Source organism: Xyrauchen texanus, chromosome 33 (assembly GCF_025860055.1).
Source record: "Xyrauchen texanus isolate HMW12.3.18 chromosome 33, RBS_HiC_50CHRs, whole genome shotgun sequence".
Lineage (NCBI taxonomy): Eukaryota > Metazoa > Chordata > Actinopteri > Cypriniformes > Catostomidae > Xyrauchen > Xyrauchen texanus.
The window spans coordinates 4,407,215-4,429,093 of NC_068308.1; the positions used below are offsets into that span (position 1 = coordinate 4,407,215).

Consider the following 21,879-nt stretch of genomic DNA (forward strand, 5'->3'; position numbering starts at 1 on the left):
AACAAAAATTCTAATCTAACAGTGCTCACTTATCTAATCCCAAACAGACTACTCCCAACTTCTCCACAGAAATTTTGGAGTCAGATTAGTGTTGCTGGCCATAAAAAGAAAATTCAGTTGACACACGATCTCCAAGCAAGACCCCCTTATGCCAATGCCAGAATAGTTCAGCCTTTCCATAACTTCACACTGACTGGAGTCAAGACTGTCAGCATCCCCATTTTCTTACAAAACTGATATTGTTCAGCAATGGTAGACTCTCCTTCATTCAAAAATCATTCTGGGAATAGATCAACAAGAATGAGTAACAATAGCCCAGTGGTGTTCAGGTATTTCTCCTCTCCAATGGACTTGGAAATGTGAGATCCAGGTACGTCAGATGGGGCTGACACAATACATACTGAGTGATGCAGATTTTATCCATGCCAATCATCTCAGGAATGGATTTTGTGATGGATTCTGTGTTGACTTCAAACTTTTAAAGATCTCAAAATGAATTTTTTTTGATATCTTAGTGAGCTTAAAATAAATAAAGCAACAGGGTTGGACATAATCCCAGCAAAAGTTCTTAAGGATTCTGCAGAAATTATTTCACCAGTGGCATCTCACATAATAAATCTGTCGATAGATCAGGGGAAAATTCCATATGAGCTTAAAAATGCTAGAGTTGTTAAATTTTTTTTAAAAAAAGGTAGTAATCTTGTTATTTTCAATTATAAACCAGTATCTGTATTATGTGTGATATCAAAAGTAATGGAAATAATAATTTATGATCAGAAAGAAAAATATATTAGTAGTCATAATATTTTAGATATTAGAAACTTTGTGGACTCAGTAGAACTCCCTAAACTAACGACTGAGCAAAAATATTCTCTTGATACTGCGATAAACTTGGAGGAGCTTGGCGAGGTAATTAAGGCCTTGCCCACAGTCAAGGCTCCGGGGCCAGATGCCTTTGCTGCTGAATTTCTTTTATCTTATGCTACAGTTACAATGTATTTGACGGATATGATTAGAAAAGGGGTTGATAAGGGTCAATTATGTGGGATGGTTATGCTAGATCTTCAGAAGCTTTTTGATACTGTGGACCATGCAATTCTGTTTTATAAATTAAAAGCAATAGGTTTTAATGACGAAGCAATTGGGTGGACTTTGTAGGAGAGTTTATCAGTTATATCTGACATGTAAACATTGTTAATTTGTACCACAGTTATATCTGACAGGCAAACATCTAGTTTGCTGTATGTGCATGAAGGCCTTAAGAACGTGTGTTCTATATATGTGTGACATTTTAAAGTGTGCAGAGTAAGCACTACGTGTGGGCTCTCATGACTGCTTATGTGTGACATTTGAAAGTTTGCAGAGTAAGCAATACATATGGGCTCTCATGACTGCTGGGAGAAAAATATCCCTTGCAAAGGTGGTTCTGTAACTTCCTAATTTGGTCAGACCAGAGTTTGACCAAATAATGCATGTTTAAAAAAGGATAAGCCCAACCTTGTTTGTGAAGATGTATTTAAGTGAATGAAAGCCAGAGTTAGTTAGTTGCTCTGCAGGCCGACTCGGCTTTATTGGTTGCAATAAAGTCTAATATTCTGAAATCAAGACCTAAGAATTTGAGAGTGATTCTTTATAGATTAAGGCAAAAATCTACAACAACTTCCAATTGGGTGGATTTTAAAAGTAGAAGTGAAAGAGTGGATAGTAATGTTAAACTTTCTAGCTCATTACCTCTTACCTGTGGAGTGCCATATGGGAGCATATTGGGTCCTTTATCTTTTCTTATATATATTAATGATTTTAAAGTATAAAAGCTTATATGCATGACGCAAACACTCTTATAATGAACTGCTTGCTGATGGCACTGGAATAATCCAAGAGTTTCCTGGCTTCCCGCTTAGCTTCTTAAACTAGATTCCCGCCTCCATCGAGTTGATTGGCTATCTCAAATGTCTTTGACGAGCGTGTTAGACTAATGAGCATGCTACAAAAGTAACTTTTTTTCAAACCATTATGTTATTCCAACAACAACTTAATGATAATTAGACAGCTATGCATAATGGACTGCAGCAGAACAGCTGGCAATTTGGCCATACCATACCTGGGTAATTGTCCCTCTCAATGTGTATTTTGGTTACGGCCCTGGTTTTGGGTGATCCGATTACAAGTGGACAGGCACCATTGACATTTAGCCTACATATGGTAATAAATATGTGTCTCTTTTGACCACTTGCATTCAGATTTTGAGTGGAGGGTCTCTGATTTTGACACCATACATCAGTCATTTTGTCAGTGTGTTACATGATAATAAAGTGCAAAAAAGTGAACAAAAAGAAAGTGGTGCAGCGTTTTATACAGGTACTTGCTTTTAATCTAAGCACAAAAATTTTGTTTAGAGCAGAATTGTCTGTTATTTCAGTGGAATACAGGTATAAATTGAACTTCAGATGTGTGTGCTTCTCATCTGTGTCACTGCATGTTGATATCAGACACACTGTGTATGTATTAATGTGCTTCTTCAAAGTTTCAGATCAAACAGTTATTTGCTTTTAAAGCCGCACGTAACCCAATAAAAGTTTTAAAATCTTTGACAGGTTGAACTTTCACCCAAGAACTCCCTGGCTTCACCACATTCACGTGGGGTGAAAAAGAACATCTATTAAATATATCCACTGTCATGTATACAGGGTTGGGGAGTAACGGAATACATGTAACAGGATTTTGTATTTAAAATACAAAATATAAGTAACTGTACTCCACTAAAGTTACAAGTTAAATCATTGGTAATTAGAATAGTTACATTCAAAAAGTATTTTGATTACTGAAGAGATTTCTTTGCATTTATTGTCATTTGTTTCATTTAATATTTATTCCTTTCAGATGGAAAACATTTATACATATAAATGATGTGATCCAAAGTGCATTTGAACAGCGGTGAAACACTTTCGTATGATGTGTTACATTCATACGAGCAGACAGAGAAGTACGTTTGGGGGATTTGGAGGAAGAAAATGACATCATGGAAGTCTCGCCACAGGCAGAAGTAATCAAGTCCCTCGCTGGCATCCACCAAGCTCAACATCAGGCTCTGCTTGAGCTGTGTGTGGAGCAGGAGCAGCGGTTTCATGCTCTCTTCCAAGCTAAAGCAGAGGACTGGCAGGTGCTACAGAGCTTGGTACACCAGGAGGGGTCTTCAGCCGTGGCCCCAGACCCACCTATGGATGTGCCGCACATCATGCTGATGAAGATGGGAGCTCAGGACGACCTGGAGGCATTCCTTGAGCTCTTTGAGTGGACGGCTGGAAGTGGACCAGCACTCAGTGGGTGGCCCTCCTATTGCCGCTGTTGTCTGGGGAAGCCCAGCTAGTGGCCCGACAACTCCCTGCATCCAATCACCTGGTGTACAAAGACCTGAAGAAAGACATCATGCAACAGGCTGACCCAGAGCAACATTGCCAACACTTCCTCTCGCTGATACTCCTTGATCTCGCCCACCCATTTGCATTCGCTCGAGGTCCCCTTTGAAAGAATTCGCATGGACCTCGTCAGGCCATTAGAATGGTTGGCATGTGGGCCTCACTTTGTGTTTTTTGGGAAAATGGGGAGGAGGGACCTTCAAACAGCAAAAACTAAATTTAATACGTTCCTGACCTGACAGCAAAACTCCACACACTGGGGAAATTAACAATTAACACACATAATTAAGAAATGAACACACGGCGAGTCTGTAAATCGATTATGAGGTGAAACGAATGGATATAGGCAGAGCACGTCAAATTTACTACCTCAGTCTCCTAAAACCATGGACAGAGGCAGTCCCCTTGATGTTGGTGATTCCAGAGAGAGAGGAGCTTGGTCTGGAAGTGAACTTAAAAGCCACCGATCAAGTCACCCGTCACAAGTCACGGAGGTTGCCAGGCTGCAAGGAGAATTCTTTGACATGTTCTTGCCTCTTCCTGGTCATACGGATCTCATAGAGCACCAGATCGAGACAACGTAGTGGTATGCGGTCATCGCAACCGATTACCCATGCACAAAAAAGAAGTGGTTTGGGAAAAATTAAAGGCCATGCTAGATATCGGAGTAATAGAAGAATCCCACAGCCACTGGGCCAGCCCGGTGGTGCTGGTCCTGAAGAGTGACGGCTCTGGATTATAGAAAAGTCAATATGGTGTCTAAATATGATGTGTTCCCAATGCCTTGGATTGATGAACTGCTCGATCAGTTAGCGCAGCTCACTTTTATTCAACACTGGATTTAAAAAGGTATATTGCACACTGCATATGCCACATATGCCACATTTTTTTTTTGATATACAACATGGCACCGCAGATGGCCGCCTCGGTGTGGAGCTCTCCAATTCTTTTGTTGTTTTTGTTAGTTTGTCCTGTGTTTAGCAATCTTTTACCAATCAGTTTTACCAGGGACGAACTGCTGAACATTCGGCAGCACATACCAGATAATCTTTTCCAGGTTTTTCAATATTCGGACATTTTGCTGGACATTTTAGTTGGAGGCGCTGCTGTGTTGTTTAGATGCGCTACGAGACGCAGGCGAGGGAGACGAGCTGGCGCGCTGGTTAAACTCCATCAGCGCGGCATTTGAACAGCACTGCCAAGCATTCATCTCGCAAATCTCCGCTCTCTTCCCAACAAAACGGACGAACTACATCTCCTCACACATACTAATAAGGACTTTTCAAACTCTGCTGCACTGTGCTTCACTGAAACCTGGCTGAGTGAAGCCATTCCGGATAGCGCATTACATCTGCCGGGCTTCCAGCTGTTCAGAGTGGATCGCATCGCTGAGTTAACGGGAAAAGCGAGGCGGTGGAACATGCTTTTACATCAACGAAAGTTGGTGTACAGATGTAACAACACTAAAGAGGATGTGCTGTCCTAATCTGGAAGCGCTCTTTATTAACTGTAAGCCGTTCTACTCGCCGCGGGAGTTTTCTTCGTTTATTCTGGTGAGTGTTTACATTCCTCCAAACGCGTCTGGGAACTTAGCACTGCAACAGCTGGCTGATCAAATCTCAGACACAAATCAACAATACCCGGACTCAGTCATTATTATTCTTGGGGACTTTAACAAAACAAATCTCACACGTGAACTGCCCAAATACAGACAGCACATTACATGCCCCACCAGAGACAGGAATATATTGGATCACTGCTATACAACATTAAAGGATGCATATCGCTCTGTCCCACGTGCTGCTTTGGGACTCTCTGATCACTGTCTGGTTCATCTTCTCCCGACCTACAGGCAGAAATTAAAATCAACAAAGCCAGTTGTAAGGACTATAAGGAGATGGACTATTGAAGCAGAGCTGGAACTACAAGCCTGCTTTGACTGCACTGATTGGAGTGTTTTTGAAGCTGCAGCTACAGACCTGGACGAGCTCACAGATACTGTTTCATCATACATCAGTTTCTGTGAGGATATGTGCATCCCTACTAGGACATTTTTGTCATTCAACAATGATAAACCATGGTTCACAGGAAAACTCAGACAGATTCGTCATGCCAAAGAGGAGGCTTACAGGGGTGGGGATAGAGTCTTGTATAATCAGGCCAGGAACACACTGAATAAGGAAATCAGAGTTGCTAAAAGAAGCTACTCTGAGAAGCTGAAAAGCAAGTTTTCAGCTAACGACCCTGCATCAGTGTGGAGTGGCCTGAAACAACTTACTAATTACAGGACTCCTACCCCCAACCCTGTGGCGGACCAACGACTGGCTGACGACCTGAATGTGTTTTACTGCAGATTTGAAAGGCTCGATTTCACACCCCACATGCACTCGGACCTTCATTTCACACAACCATTAACACCTCCTGCAACCCCCTCCTCCCCCCTCCTGCTACACTACCTGCACTCAAGATCTGTGAGGACGATGTGTGCCGTGTCTTTCGGAAGCAAAGGTCAAGGAAGGCTCCAGGACCAGATGGCATCTCACCAGCTTGCCTTCGTTCCTGTGCTAACCAACTGGCCCCCATCTTCACTCAGATCTTCAATAGATCACTGGAGCAGTGTGAAGTCCCATGCTGCTTCAAACACTCAGTTATTATCCCCGTCCCTAAGAAACCTAAAATTACAGGACTTAATGACTACAGACCTGTCGCCCTGACATCTGTGGTCATGAAGTCATTTGAGAGACTGGTGTTGGCCCACCTGAAGGACATCACTGGACCCTTTCTGGACCCCCTTCAATTTGCTTATCGAGCAAACAGGTCTGTGGATGATGCAGTCAACATGGGTTTGCATCATATCCTGCAACATCTGGACAGACCGGGGACATACATAAGGATCCTTTTTGTGGACTTCAGCTCGGCTTTCAACACAATCATACCAGATATACTCCGGACTAAGTTAAACCAACTCCCTGTTCCCACCTCTACCTGTCAGTGGACTACCAGCTTTCTGACGGACAGGCAGCAGCTTGTGAGGCAGGGAAAATTCACTTCCACCACCTGTACCATCAACACTGGTGCCCCCCAGGGATGCATGCTCTCCCCACTACTCTTCTCCCTGTACACCAATGACTGCACCACCAAGGACCCCTCTGTCAGGCTCCTGAAGTTTGCAGACGAAACCACTGTCATCGGCCTCATGCGAGATGACGATGAGTCTGCATATAGAAAGGAGTTTGAACGGTTGGCTTTCTGGTGCAGTCAAAACAACCTGGAGCTGAACACGCTCAAAACAGTGGAGATGATTGTGGACTTTAGGAGGAACACCCCAACATTGTCCCCCCTCACCATTCTAAACAGCACTGTGGTAGCAGTGGAGTCATTCAGGTTCCTGGGCACTACCATCTCACAGGACCTGAACTGGGAGATACACATCGACTCCATTGTGAAAAATGCCCATCAGAGGTTGTACTTCCTTCGCCAGCTGAGGAAGTTCAATCTGCCACCAGTGCTGCTGAAACAGTTCTACTCAGCAGTCACTGAGTCTGTCCTCTGCACTTCAATAACTGTCTGGTTTGGTGCAACTACGAAATCAGACATCAGAAGACTACAAAGGACAGTTCGGTCTGCTGAGAGGATTATTGGTTGCCCCCCCTTCAAGAACTATACACTTCCAGAGTGAGGAAAAAGGCTGGTAAAATCACTCTGGACCCCACTCACCCAGCCCACTACCTTTTTGAACTGTTGCCTTCTGGCCGGCGCTTCAGAGCAGTGATGGGACCAAGTCACACATGTGCAAGTCTCAAGTCTTAACCTTCAAGTCTCAAGTAAGTCCCAAGTATTTTTTTCTTGGCCAAGTCAAGTCAAGTCAAGTCAAGTCACAGGCTATGTCAAGTCAAGTCCAAGTCAAGTCACAGGCTATGTCAAGTCAAGTCCAAGTCAAGTCACCTTATTATTGTAATTTTACCTGCAGAATCTGATCATAATAAAGTGAAAAGACAAGATATAAGTAACTGTCAGTAAATTACAATACTCATGTTCAGTAAAATACATAATGGAATCAAACAAAATTGTAACTTCATACAATTATTTATTTTTCACTTCTGCCAACAGTGTTTGAAATGTTTTAAATTTTCAACATTGAGTCCATAAAACAAATAACAGCTTAACATCCAACAGACTCCTCTCTGAACACCTCCCTCTCTCACTCTCTCTCAAACACAGTTACGTACATTAAACTTTGTTACATTTCTCCTCTCTCTCTCACACACACTCACTCTCACACACACTCTCTCTCACACACACTCTCTCTCCCACACTCCCACACCCATACTCCCACACTCACTCTCACACACTCACTCTCACACACTCACACTCTCACACACTCACTCTCACACACTCCCACACCCACACTCACTCACTCTCGCGCTCACACACACACACTCACTCTCGCGCTCTCACACTCTCACACCCACACTCACTCACACACACACTCAGAGTATATCCATTAGTCATTACCTCTTTTACAAGGTATTGCACCTTGAGGTACCAGCGCACGTGAACGTCATGACAACGTACAAAACAAAGTACCTCGCGCGGGAAACTCTTAACGTAAATGCGCGTAACTAACGTAAATCAAGCAGGCTAGTATGCAGCATAAGCCACGAAGTGTTGGCGAAATAAAAAATTAATGGACAGATTTTTTTTTTCCAGAAAACTTCTTGCACAAAATAAATTCAAGCACTTTCAAGGACCTGTATCTATGTATGTTTATTTTCAAGAACTTTCCAGGGCCTTGAATTTTATTTTTCAGATTCACAAACTTTCAAGGATTTCAAGGACCCGTGGGAACCCTGCTATTATTACATTAGCTAACTACCAACTAACCAGATAAAATTAACAAATTGACAAGCACTTACTGGGCAGAATGGCTCTTCAAATGGCGGACAAAATTGGAGGTTGTCGTGATCTTAACGTTGCATGTCTTGCAAAGCGCTGTTCGTCTTTTGCCATCTTGATAATAATTTTTGAAGCCGAAAGCGATGACCCTCGGTAACCCCTCCGGCTGACATGTTGATGTGTTATCTGATCTAAGTGGGCATGGTGTGCGTAAGGTACGAGAGGGCATGGCTGATGATAGCCTATAGTGTCATGATCCAGTCATGACAAAACTATTCTCAGCCTGCGCTCCAGCTGGATCAACTTTATTTTTTAAAATAATGTACATATTTTATATTCAAACTGAAAACATGATGTGATTAACACTCAAGTCATTCAAGTCTTCGTGTCTCAAGTCAAGTCAAGTCCCGAGTCTTTAACTTCCAAGTCCGAGTCAAGTCTCAAGTATTTTATTTTTTGTCAAGTCAAGTCAAGTCACAAGTCATAAAAATAGCGACTCGAGTCCAAGTCACCAAGTCACAAGTCCCCATGTCTGCTTCAGAGCTCTGAACACCAGAACCGTCAGACACAGGAACAGTTTTTTCCTTCATGCCATCCATCTAATGAACAATTAAATTGCCCCATTGAGCAATAATTATGTGCAATACACAGTTGAATTTTAATTTTTATTTATATTATCCAACATATCCACTTCTGCCATTACTTACTTACTCGGACTCTGTACATAATATACAGTTTTTTGTTCTTTATATAACAGATTGTATTAGATTTGCACTATGTGTGTGTATGTGGGTATGTATGAAGGTGAGTGTATGTACGTATATGTATAATTATTTATTTTGTGTTCTTTTTTGTTTTTAATTACCTATGTCTTGCTGCTGTTTTTGGTATTGTTTGTATTGTTGTTGACTGGAAGCTCCTGTCACCTAGACAAATTCCTTGTATGTGTAAGCATACTTGGCAATAAAGCTGATTCTGATTCTGATTCTGACTATCTGGATGATATCATTATTTACACTAATGATTGACATTGGCACCTGTAGCATCTGAGGGCTGCCCTGAGGTTGTTACGATGAGTGGGACTCACAGCAAACTCAAAGAAGTGCGCAATTGGGTGGGTGGAAGTACAGCATCTGGGCTTCCACTTGGGTCATGGGTAAATGCAGCCCCAAATTGATAAAACTGCAACAATTGCAGCTTGCCTGAGACCTAAGACCAAAAAGGAGGTGAGACAGTTCCTGGGGCTGGCTGACCATTATTGTAGGTTTGTGCATAATTATTCGACAGTCACCAGCCCGCTGACTGATCTCACTAAAAAGGGGGCACCAGGGAGTCACGTAGCGCCATGTAAGAATCGGACGTGTGAACAGCGAGATCTGCACTTTTAATGATATAAACCAATGACATACAAACATAACTGTTCTAGGAGGACAATATGTCAAAGAATTCAAAATCTTTGGGCTCTGGATACATTAAAAGACAATTACGTGCTCAAGCTGATAACCCCGAGAGGGCTGTGAGCCAGGGAGTCGATTTGGTCGCAGAGATGTGGGAAATGCGGGGCATGTCAGCACTGCTGATGAGGTCGTTGCTGACTTGGAGGATCTTGCTGTGATACGTCGATCGACCACTGCCAAGGAGGCGAAGTTCTCTGAAATGGTTACAAGAGTGGGGAATGTTGAGAAACGGATCGATTCATTGAGTCATTGGAGAGGGAATTATTTGCTAATCCGTTAGCATCCAAGGTGGATTTGGAGTGTGTCTGGGAGAAGTTGGAGGACATGGAGAACCATAGCCGGCAGAATAATGTCCATATTGTCGGAATTCCTGAGGCCAAAGAGGGTCAGAATATGGTGAAATTCCTGGATGGGCTCCTTCCGAATCTGCTCAACATACTAGGCCATAAGCTGGAAATTGAGTTAGCTCACAGGGTACCTGCATGGAGATCTGCAGAGGGAGACAGGCCCCGATCAATTCTGTCCAAATTTCTGAGATCATCTGATAAATATCTTGTTCCTTTACTCCTTGCGAGGCGAGTAAAGGAAGGCCTTCTTGGAAAAACCACAGCTTTTTCTTGTTCCCAGACTTTGCAAATTTGACAAGAGAGAAACGTGATCAATTCAAAGAAAACTTTTACATCAACAGAAGGTCACTTTTGCATTGATATTCATGGCCAAATTGAGAATAGATGCTATGGAGGGCCTTAAAACATTCACATGCCCACAGCAATCAATGTCCTTCATAATGTAAATTGAGTAAGTCATTTTGTGATACATTGCAGCCGAGTGGACCGGCTCACTGATGATTCCCAGATCTCAGTTCTTTAGGTATTTACAGCTGCACCACCTGCTCTGTACTATTTGTGGGAGTAGCATACACCCCCTAAAGTGGCAGATACTCTGGGAGTGGTGATTACTGCATTTGGAAAAGGACATAAGGCATCAGTGTATTACTCCCTGCTAATTCAGAGTCTAAAGGGACAGAGCTTCAACTTCTCTCATGAGATTATGGGAGAAAGGTTTAAACTTGTTATTGGCGGAGGGAGTGTGGGCTAGGATTCTAAAAACGTCAAGTCTACATCTAGAGATGCAAGGGTGCATCTTAGGCAATTTAAGATTTTACATCGATTCTATTTGACCACTTCTAGTTTGTATAGGCTTGGTGTGAAAGACACACCCACCAGCTGGCAGTGCCAGTCAGAAGATGGGGACACAACCCATGTTTTTTGGTGTTATGTTAAGATCCAAGAATTTTGGTTGAGGGTTCAGAGTTATGTTTGATGTATTGGGCACTCAAATTTCAGTGAATGGAACCATGTCAGCAGGCATTCACGCGAGTGAAAGCTCCTCTTTGTGGCGGGCCACTCTTGCATTCCCCTGACTTCTCTCTCCACTTTCTGTTGCAGACGGATGCGTCAAACAGGGTGTTGGGGGCTGTATTATCCCAGGTAGTGGATGTGGGAGGAGCGCTCCATGCAGTACATCAGTTGGAAGATCTTGGTGTGGGAGATGAAGTTCAGCACTTGAGAAGGAGTGCCTGGCCATCAAATGGGTCATCCTCACCCTCCGGTACTACCTGCTTGGGAGGGCCTTCACCCTCTGTTCAGACCATGCTCCACTCTAATGGCTTTATTGCATGAAGGATGCCAACATGCAGATCACCCGTTGGTATCTGGCTCTCCAGCCTTTTAAGTTCAAGGTGGTCCACATGCTGGGGGCACAGATGGATTCATATTAGACCAAAAAAGCTAAATAACCATGGCACTGGTTGCAGGAAGGACACCCATGGGCCTGCCCCGGAGGAGGAAAGTTCTGATTTGGGTCATGGCTGACAGGTTCTGTGAGTTCAGCCAACATTGAGCTTTAGGTGCACCATACCCAGCCTTACCACTGGTATTGCTGCTACCAACATCCCAGATAAATACAGGACTTCTGCATACAGTAGACTTGCATATTTCGAGTCTTATGCCAATGAGTTGAACAGTCTGTGCAGGAATAGATGACTCTTCCTATAACTGACTGTCAGTCCTAATGCCTCTATGTGTGACAGCAACAACCTTGTATGTTCTTGTACCTGCTGCTGAGACTGACCACACAGCAAACAGTTAGTGAGTTAGGGGAGAATAAGCATGCCTTGATGCTGCAGGGGCTCTAGAGTAACATGCATACATTTTGTAAAGGTTCTGGGTGCCAATGCTAGATCAAAAGGAGGTACTCTGAATTGGTATGTCACCCCGCAGATATGGAAACGAATGAACCTTCTGTGTTGTGTTGCAATAGGGATGTAATAGTTGTCATCCTTTAGATCTATAGTTATGAACCAGTAATTTTTGTTTACTGCATGATTCACTTTTGTTATGCTTAGCATGTGGAATGGTAGTCGTTTCAAAAAGACATTGAGGTCTCTTAAGTCCAGCATAGGGCAAATCCCCACATTCTTTTTTTGGAGCCAGGAAGGACCGGGAGAAGTACCCAGCTAACTGGGTACAATCTCTATAGATTTATTTGCCAGTGACTATATTACTGCTGTTAATGTCGTCAGATATTTTGGGTCCTGCACAAGTGTAGAACGGACCACGGAATTTGGAGGTGGTCGGCTGTGAAATTGCAAACTATATCCTGTTGACAGGGTGTTTAACAGCCAAAGGTCTGATGTTATCACCCTCCAGTACTCCCTCTGCTTGAGGGAAAAACAGCCTACCACTGACTGACTATGATGCAGAAGGACCCCAAAGCAGCTAATAAATTGTGACATGGATGCATAACTGCGCCTGAATCCAGAATGAAATCGTGAAGCTAATCTAGGCATGTGTGGTGGCGATAACACCCCCTGCACACTACCATGCACAGGCCACCACTACGCTGTTGATGGTGAGTAATCCTGAGGGAACCCTGTGTGAATATTTAAAAGATTCTGTTGGGTGTCCCTCCTTAAATATTTTGAGGGCATTTACAATGCAAGGAGGCGTCTGTCTAAAAACAATTGTGTCATCATATTAGAGATACATCCAAAATTTGCCATAGCACTATAAGCCTTGTACACTAGTGCATCAGTTTGCTTATATTCTGGTTGTCTGCAGCACTGCTCTGAATGTAGCACCTAATCAGCCTGCACAATGAGTGATGCCACCACTGTTTCCACTGGAGGCATTGAGCCTAAGCCAACTGCCACAGCGTCTGCCATAGTGGACAGCATGCATGTCACTCTATAAGGCCACATAGTCAAAGCATTCTGTGGCAGGGCGGAGGGCGGGGCCGGGTTGTGATTATACACACCCGGTCCCTTATCAGGCTAATTAAGCCTCAGAGAGGGATAAAGGCCGATGACAGATGGTGGTGCGAGGAGAGAGAGATAGTTTACGGACATGTCCATCATGTGTGTGTTTGTCTTTTAAGTTTATCATTAAAACTATTATTTACATCGTCAAGCCAGTTCTCGCCTCCTCCTTTCGCATTGAACCCCTTTATCCCTCTCGGCGGCTTAATTAGCCTGATAAGGGACCGGGAGTGTCACAACCTGGCCCCGCCCTCCGCCCTGCCACACATTCTTAAAGCAAATGACAATTATTTTATTACGTCATCACACTGTGGTACAGCCAAATCATTAGCCTGAGTAGATGCACGGTGAAACAGGTTAGGTGCCTGATTAGATGTTTTAGGTGGAGCATCAAGGTTGAGTTTTGCCAAAGCAGCCTTCAATTTAGCTTGCAGTAAGTTTACTGCTAACATAAAACCATCATTCTGATTTTAACTCCACCTTCTGCTTGAGCACAGTGACTGCAGGCTTGTGAATTCCTCCATCACAGCAGGTTCTTCATTATCATCAAAAATAAAAGTTTGATGAGGACAACGAAACCGCATACAAATCCCTATCTTTGCATGGGGCAGAAGCACCCAGTTCCATTGACTGCTTACCGACCTTGTACTGCTGCATTGAGGCTAACAGCCCTTGAATCTGGCCGGTGCCTTCAGCTAGCTCCTCAACCCTGCTTTTCAATGCAGAGGAATATTTTTTCACTTTTTTCTTCCTGGGGTGAGTAACTGTTGCTGCCATCCTTTTATTCCCCACTCTGAACAGGCTATGCCAGAGTGAGACAATGAGCAATCAGATTCAATACCCAAACATGTACTGTAATTCTGGCTTCACAAATAGCTACTGGCATTATGCTTCAGCTAGAGCAGGGATCTGAGAGGGCCTGCTTCAGGTTCTAAGGTCCCAAGCAAGATGGTCAGCAGTCATGATCATCCTCTAGTTCCATTTGTGCACTACAAAACGTACAACTCTCCACTAGAAATTCAAACAATGTAGTAATATATTTCTCTATACAAAAGGATAACAATAATTAAACTCAAAGACATAATCAATTAATCACAATATGTGCCTCTGCCAACATCATTCAGATGATGTTTAGTAGCGCCAATGCAGCTTGTTAACATAACTGAATGCAATAAACAATTGGATTTACACAGTGCGAGGCAGACAACCACCTAATACAACATTTCATCATCCGATCTCGAAGGTAAGCAGAATAATTAAGGTAGTACGGCAGCCATTTAAATAATGTTTACCTCTTGTCTTGATTGTTGAATAACTCAGCCTTCACAAACAAAGCAACAGAAGATGTAGTGCTCACCAATGTACATACACTGCAAACGCGAACCGACTACATAACTGCTTCTTCCCCCAAGCAATCAGACTTTGAACACTTGATCTCTCATGATCAATATACACCAGCACTGACCTTTAATAATTTTATTATCTCACACTGGACTGTCATAATTATATTCTCCACAATACAACTACAATATATATATATATATATTTTATATATACTTTTAATTTTTTACTGTATGTGCATTCTATATTGTGTGTATTGTTTACTGTACATTGTATATTATTATTGTGTTGTGTAATTATGTGTACATTTGATATGTAAATTGTGGTGTGTAAATATGTTGTTAATTGTAAATTGGTATATGTCTCGTCACTGTCATGAACTGCTATTTTGCTCAGAACAGCACACAAGACTTTCACCTACTGTTGCACTTCTGTATATGGTCGTGTGACAATAAAGTGATTTGATTTGATTTGATATGTTAATAAGTTTGAAAAAAGTTGTCAAAAGTTCAGAGCGCCTCTCTGCACTCACTTCCATCCAATACTTTTTTGGCAAAAGATAAAGATAAAAGTAGGAAAAAGGGCAAATGTGATACACCTTAATAGACTGTTCATGTGATCATGTTCACAGGGATCACAACTTTGATATTTGGACTCTGCAAAGATACGAGCACCATGGAAAGTCTCCACTAGATAATTACAATATGCACTGGCAGTCTGGAAGGAAAGGAAGTAGAGCTAAAAAGACTAAAAATAAAAAGATGAAACTGCCATATTTGTAACAAAAATGATATGACCTTACTCCCCTGATGTATAGAGCTATATTGATATAGCTATAGCTATATTTAATATGAATAGTTAGACAGTTAGTGTTACTATAGTAAATTCATGGTACATTTTTGTAAGAGTTGTAATATATGGCATAAAATCGCCTTATATTTTATGTCTATTCATGGCTCAGTTTTCTTCTGTTTTCCTCAACATTGGTGTTTAGAATAGTGTGGCCATTTTATATGATTTTGAACGAATTTAATCACAGACACATTTGGGGTTTCACAGAGGTTTTTAACAAATAATTCAGTGCTGAATTCCGCAACCATTTACAGCGCCATTTATGATGATCTGCACTGCGTGGCCGAGACTGGTAAATGCACCAAGGGCCTTATGCGTAGAATTTGCCGTAGATTTCATACTGAAAGTGAGCCGTGTTGACAACTGATCCAGGTAGTGCATAGTGCTGTTACATTCTGCTTTCGCAGTGTTGGTTTTTCTCAAACCCAACAAATAACGACAGTGCATCAGAGGAAGTTTGTTCAATTTGTAATCGTACTACTTTTTACAAGAATGTAGTCACACTGGCAAGAAATTTTAATTTAAGTCTGAAACCCTGCTTTAACCTATACTCTACAATACAGTGATCCCCATCATGGTGGGTATCCATGTTGACATCATCTGAATACTATTCATTTTATCTCAGTAACCACCTTAATATAAGAAAATTTCAGTTGGAAACTAAATGAATCACGAATGCCTGTAAATAGAGAATTTTTACAATGATATCTCTAATGGAAATCTTTTGCTACAGGTGTCAGTATAAAGTCCAAGACCACAGGCAAACTAGACAGAGAAACACAAACAAAAAAGACTTATGGTATGTCTGAATCAGTTCACTTGTTCAGTAGTCAAGGCACTGATCAGTGAGTCTGCCATTTTTAGGGCTGTCTTATTCACAAAATCATTACAGTGCACTGAAACGTTCGCTCCCTAAAAAATCCCTCAATTTATCGTAAAAACCAAGGAGCGTCATTGCTCACTGTTTCCTTCCCGGAAACTTCTTCATGTCCTCTGATCTCTCAAGTGGTTACATGACAAGCACAAGTGTAAAACTATGAAGTCCAAGCCTTATTTTCTCTTTAAAAGAGATGTTGTTTGTCTTTCATTCATAATTTCCATGAAAGTGAAAAGTTATTATGAAGAGTTGTTAAAAGGTTATATATATATTTTTTTATTTATGCCATTTATGCCATTTATCTGTAATAATAACACTGTACGTTTGAATATCTTCAATTAAAAGTAATGATAGTGTCATTTATACAGCGATGGTGCTAATTAATTACAGCTGCGCTTCAATGCATGAGCTCATTAACGTGTCGCAGGTGATTGAGTCATAAGTGTCACAATGTTCAGTTGATAAGTACCCTTACCAGTGCCTGAATTCATGTTCACAATAGACTGATTCACGACATAGAGAGCTAGGGAGCTGAGTGAGGCGCAGGGTTAGGCTGAGTTTGGAATTGCATACTACCATACTACTCTTACTATTTCTGCCATAGACAGAAATGGCAGAAGTAGTATGAGTAGTATGGGTAGTATGCAATTTCAAACTCAGCATTAGAGAACCTCTAATCTGACAGATAAATAGTACTCTAAATAGTACATAAATACAAAGTACACATAACAGTAAGTGTTCACATTTTTATTGTTGTCATGCTGAGTTGTCTTAAATTGAAATAAACTGTACTTACTGTCCGTTTTGTCTGAAAATTGCTGCAAGAAGATAACCAAGCTGGTAGCCTATAAATGGCATGATTGCGGCCACTGTCATGAGTTGAGGAGACAGTACGATCCACACCGTTGCCCCAACTGTGATTCCAGACAATACACCAATCAACAAAGAAGCAACAAGCAGGAGGCTCAGGCCAACCTGTTGAATAGTTAAAATTTTATTTTATATTTATGCCACTATTCAGTGGTGTCTGATTATGGAGGAGGAGGATCTGGGAATGAAGTATGAGGAGGCCTCACTAAAGTGCAATAAAATATATACTATCCCAGGTCCTGTGAATTCAAGTGACAACCCTGCTACCAATTATTAGAACACTACTTCTATTTATAGCATTGACAACATGTTTGAATACCAGGAAAATTACATTTTTGCTTATGCAAATTCGCTGGTGTAAATATCTGCAACAATTTAGGCCCTGGTAAATATAGGTCAAAGGTCAGACTCACTTTAATTATTGTTTGAGAATATTGTGGCTTCCAGTAGTTGATGGCTATGCCAATGGCACAGGGCACCAGGGTCATAATGAGGGCAATAATGATGCCCATGTAAGGAATGGCAATACCCAGACTTGTAGAATTCTGAGAGTACACATAGAGAAGTAGTGGCATCATGCCCAGAGCAAGGGCAGTAGAGCATGCGGTCATCACAATACTATAAGAGTCCAAAGAGAGAGAAAGAAGTTTTTTTTTCAGTCATTTCATTCTAATTGACTTTCTTTTTATACTTCAAATCTACACACATTGATTGACACTTAACAAAATAAACACTATTTTTACAAATGAAAAATAAATACTGACAATAATAGATTATATGTAGACACTGGGGTAGATATTGCAGTGCAAAAATGGGTATGCAGAAAAAGTGCATTAAAACAGCAGAATGAAAATAGGTAATAAACCATAAAAATATGTAGTTTGTAGCAGTGCTTTAAAAATACATATGAGTGTTGGTTAAGTTACTCAAAAAAGTAATTCACTACAAATTACTTATAACTACACTAAAATTTTACTTCCTGATCACAGAATCAAAAAAGTAATCACATTACTTATTATTTTTAAGTTTCTTAAAGGTGCACTCATTTTTTCCTCATTAAAACAGTTTACCTCCTGAAGACAATCATTTTACGATATATGTAGGAAATAATGACTATTCACATTAAAATGAAGACTCCAGTCATATCAGTAACTTCCGCACATGGGGGCTTAGAATCACATGACCAGCCGAACACTACTCAATTAATCTCAGTAACAGTCCTGTTATTGGACACTTTCACTCATTGAGTAAAGTAATCATGACTGACTGTGAATACTACATTTCTACAATGACATCTGAAACTGAAAACTATCTATTTTAAATGATGCTGCATCCAAGCCGCTAGGTGTCAGTGTAAGGCCAAGATGACACAAAGACAAAAGATACTGAGTGCACATTTTAAACAAATGTCTAATGTCTAACAAATGTTTAAACTGACACCTGTGATTCATTTACTCAACAAATTCAAAATAACGTCTATATTTCTTCCTTGTTCATTGACTCGTTAGGAGGCGCATGTTCTTCAGCTGTCATGAAACGCAAAAAGGTGTACATGACATAATTCCTGTTTTAAATGTATTCTACATGAACAGCATAATATTATTTTAGAAAAATGTGTCAAGCAATTAAAAGTAATTAACTTACAACCCAATTCCGAAAAAGTTGAGACGGTATGAAAAATGCTAATAAAAACAAAAAGGAGTGATTTGTAAATTATATTCACCCTTTGCTATATTGAATGCACCACAACTACACATAATATGACGTTTTACCTTGTGAATTTCATTGTTTTTTATGTACAGTAGAAATTACTGATGATCAAATCAGATGCTTGCAACACACTCCATAAAAGTTGAGACAGGGGCAATTTAAGACTAATAACAATTTAGCGAGTTGAAATAGCAAGGCGATGTGAAACAAGAGATGTTAAACAGGTGAGGCAATTGTGTCATAGTACTGTATACTGCATAATGAGCATCCAAAAACAGCCTAGTCCTTCAAGAGCACAGATGGTTCAAGACTTGTCAAGTTGCCAACAGATGCCTCAGCAAATAATCCAGCACTTTCAGAACAATGTTCCCCAAAGACTAATTGGAAGGATTTTGGGCATTTCACCCTCTGCAGTGCACAATATATTTAAAAGATTAAAGGAATATGGTCAAATTTGGGTGCGTAAAGGGCACGACGAAAACCACTTCTGAATGTGCGTGATCTCTGATCCCTCAGACATCACTGTCTTAAAAAACATCATTCATCTGTAATGGATATCATGAACATGGGCTTGGGATTACTTTAGTAAAACTTTAGAAAAGTCAAAACCATTCAGCGCTGTATCATAGATGGAAGTTAAGACTTTACTATGCAAAGCAGAAGCCCTACCTCAACACGCAGAGGTGCTGCCACCTTCTCTGGGCTCGGTCTCATCTTAGACGGAAAGCAGAAGAGTGGAACCATGTTTTTTGGTCCAATGAGCCCACATTTCAAATAGTTTTTGAAAAACACAGCCGCCTTGTTCTCTTGGCCAAAGAGGAAAAGCACCGTCCAAGCTGTTATCAGCGTCAGGTCCAAAAGCCAGTGTCTGTATGGGCCAGGGGTGTGTCAGTGCCCATGGCATGTGTAACTCGCACATCTGTGAGAACACTATGAATGCAGATAGATATGTACATATTTTGGAGCAGCATATACTGCCATCCAGCACTGTCTTTTCCAGGGATGTCCCGGCATTTTCAGAAGAACAACTTCAAACCACATACTTGCCAAATAAGCAGAGTGTGGGTGCTAGATTGGCCTGCCTGCAGTCCTGACCATCTCCAATTGAAAATGTGTGGTGTGTTATGAAGCGCACAATACGGCAACGAAGACCCCATACATTTGTGCAGCAGAAGACCTGCAATAATGGATGAATGGGGGAAAATTCCACTTTTTAAACTTTACAGACTTGTGCCTTCAGTGCATAAATACTAAGTGTTATTAGAAGAAATTGTGATGTTTCACACTGGTAAACACTCAACTGTCCCAATTTTTTGGAGTGTGTTGCAATCATCTGATTTGAAATGACTGTACAATGAAAAACAATGAAATTCACAAGGTAAAACATCATGTAATGTATAGTTGTAGTGCTTTCAATATAGCAAAGGGTGAATACAATTTACAGATTACTTCTTTTTGTTTTTATTAGCATTTTTCATACAGTCCTTTCTTTTTCAGAATTAGGGCTGTAATTGAAAGTCAGTAACAGTTAAATTATTAAAAAAAAAATGAAATGCACTAAACAACTGTAATTTTTGTACTAAAAAGTAATTACATTGTAATTAGATTAAACCAAACACTGATCCTTATAAAAGAATGTTAACCACAAATAAAGTTTCAGTAATACATGTTTATCAGTTGATTACCTTAGATTCATGTCGCCTTGAAGACCTAATGCAATAATATTGGACAGGTTTCCGCCGGGGCAGCATCCGCAAAGCAGAACAGTAACCGCTTCGGTTGGACCTAGATTAAATATCTTGGCCAGACTGAACGCGGTCAGTGGCATGATACCATACTGAGCCAGCACTGCGATAGCAACACCTTCTGGCCTGAGAACATGAGCTCTGATCTTTGATATCTCCATAGTACAGCCCATGGACACCATAGTGATGAACAGCATTAGAACAGTTATCACACTGATGCTTTTGTCCATCCATTGTACCATCCCTGCTGTGATGGTAAAGTTTGCAGACGTGGAGTTTAGAACACCATAGCTGGATCTGTGAGGATCTCCTGTGAAGTTCATGATTCTATAGTCACACTGTGGTTTCTCCTGGGCTTGAACCCTTTTATTTCAATGCCTTCTCCAAAAGGTCATTTCACTCGTTTTGTTATTCCTTGAGATAAGGAAGAAGAAAAAAATACTACAAAAAAATATATAACAAGACAAACCCTTGTTATTTATAATTCATTATTACAAATCATGTGATATATGGTGCTAATCGAATGAGAAGAGAAATGAGTAAAACTGATAAAAAATTCTAACATTAATTCACACAATTTTAAAACTTTATTAATTAATTCACTTTTTAAAAAGAAGAAAATCTCTTTTACTTGTATTGTACAAAATTAAGAGTTGAGAAAACTCAAAATATCATGGTGCAAGAGATTTTAGATTTTTCTCCATTTCTGACCTATGTACCTGACACAATTAAAATGTTTAGCTGTTAACAGGATAATCATTTTTTTACAAATATGGATTTTACTACATGGCAAAAAGGCATATCAGTGAGACTACTGTATATGATACTGATCAATAATAATAATAATTATTATAAATAGTCTGAATCTGATTTAAAATGCATCACTTACCTTTATTTTGTGTATACAAGAGTTTGTGGTGCTTTTTAATTGAAGTTGTGACAGTGCTGTTCGCTCTCTCATGCTCTCTCTGTTTCTACTTGTCCCATGCTCTCTCTCTCTCTCTCTCTGTCTCTCTCTCTCTCTCTGTCAGAGACACAAGCTGCAAAACATTTTCACTGATCTGACATTGCTCTTGCAGATGTTTCTTTATTTTATTCAACCTATGAAAGCTGTATAATTTTAAAGTTTACAGTATTACTAGGCTGCATTATTTCTACAGTCACTGGATGTTAGCATCCTTAATTTAATGTCCCATTAATGGGACTCACAAGCTGTAACCGTGGCAACACCCAAACAGGCTTCACTGCTTTTCAGCATGGACAAAAGTTATTATATAATCATTGGCAGCTAGAACAAATTGGGGGTTCTGAATGTTTTTACTGCAATCCTTTTGAAAGTGTTTACACCAGAGAGGCCACAAAAGTTCTCCAAAAACTTATCAATATCATCTTTTTT

General features: G+C 40.7%; 1 protein-coding gene across 1 annotated transcript in view; it reads right to left on the reverse strand.

The window, feature by feature from the left end:
* The window catches only part of LOC127627147 (hepatic sodium/bile acid cotransporter-like), a 33,321-nt gene extending 11,659 nt beyond the window's left edge, over positions 1-21,662 (reverse strand). The window contains exons 1-4 of the mRNA XM_052103402.1: positions 21,373-21,662; positions 20,424-20,897; positions 17,442-17,646; positions 16,955-17,133 (exon numbers count right to left, since the gene is read on the reverse strand). Coding sequence (XP_051959362.1) covers positions 16,955-17,133; positions 17,442-17,646; positions 20,424-20,806 — 767 coding nt within the window. The 5' untranslated portion in view covers positions 20,807-20,897; positions 21,373-21,662. The remainder of the gene's footprint in view (positions 1-16,954; positions 17,134-17,441; positions 17,647-20,423; positions 20,898-21,372) is intronic.
* Between the last annotated feature and the right edge of the window lie 217 nt (positions 21,663-21,879).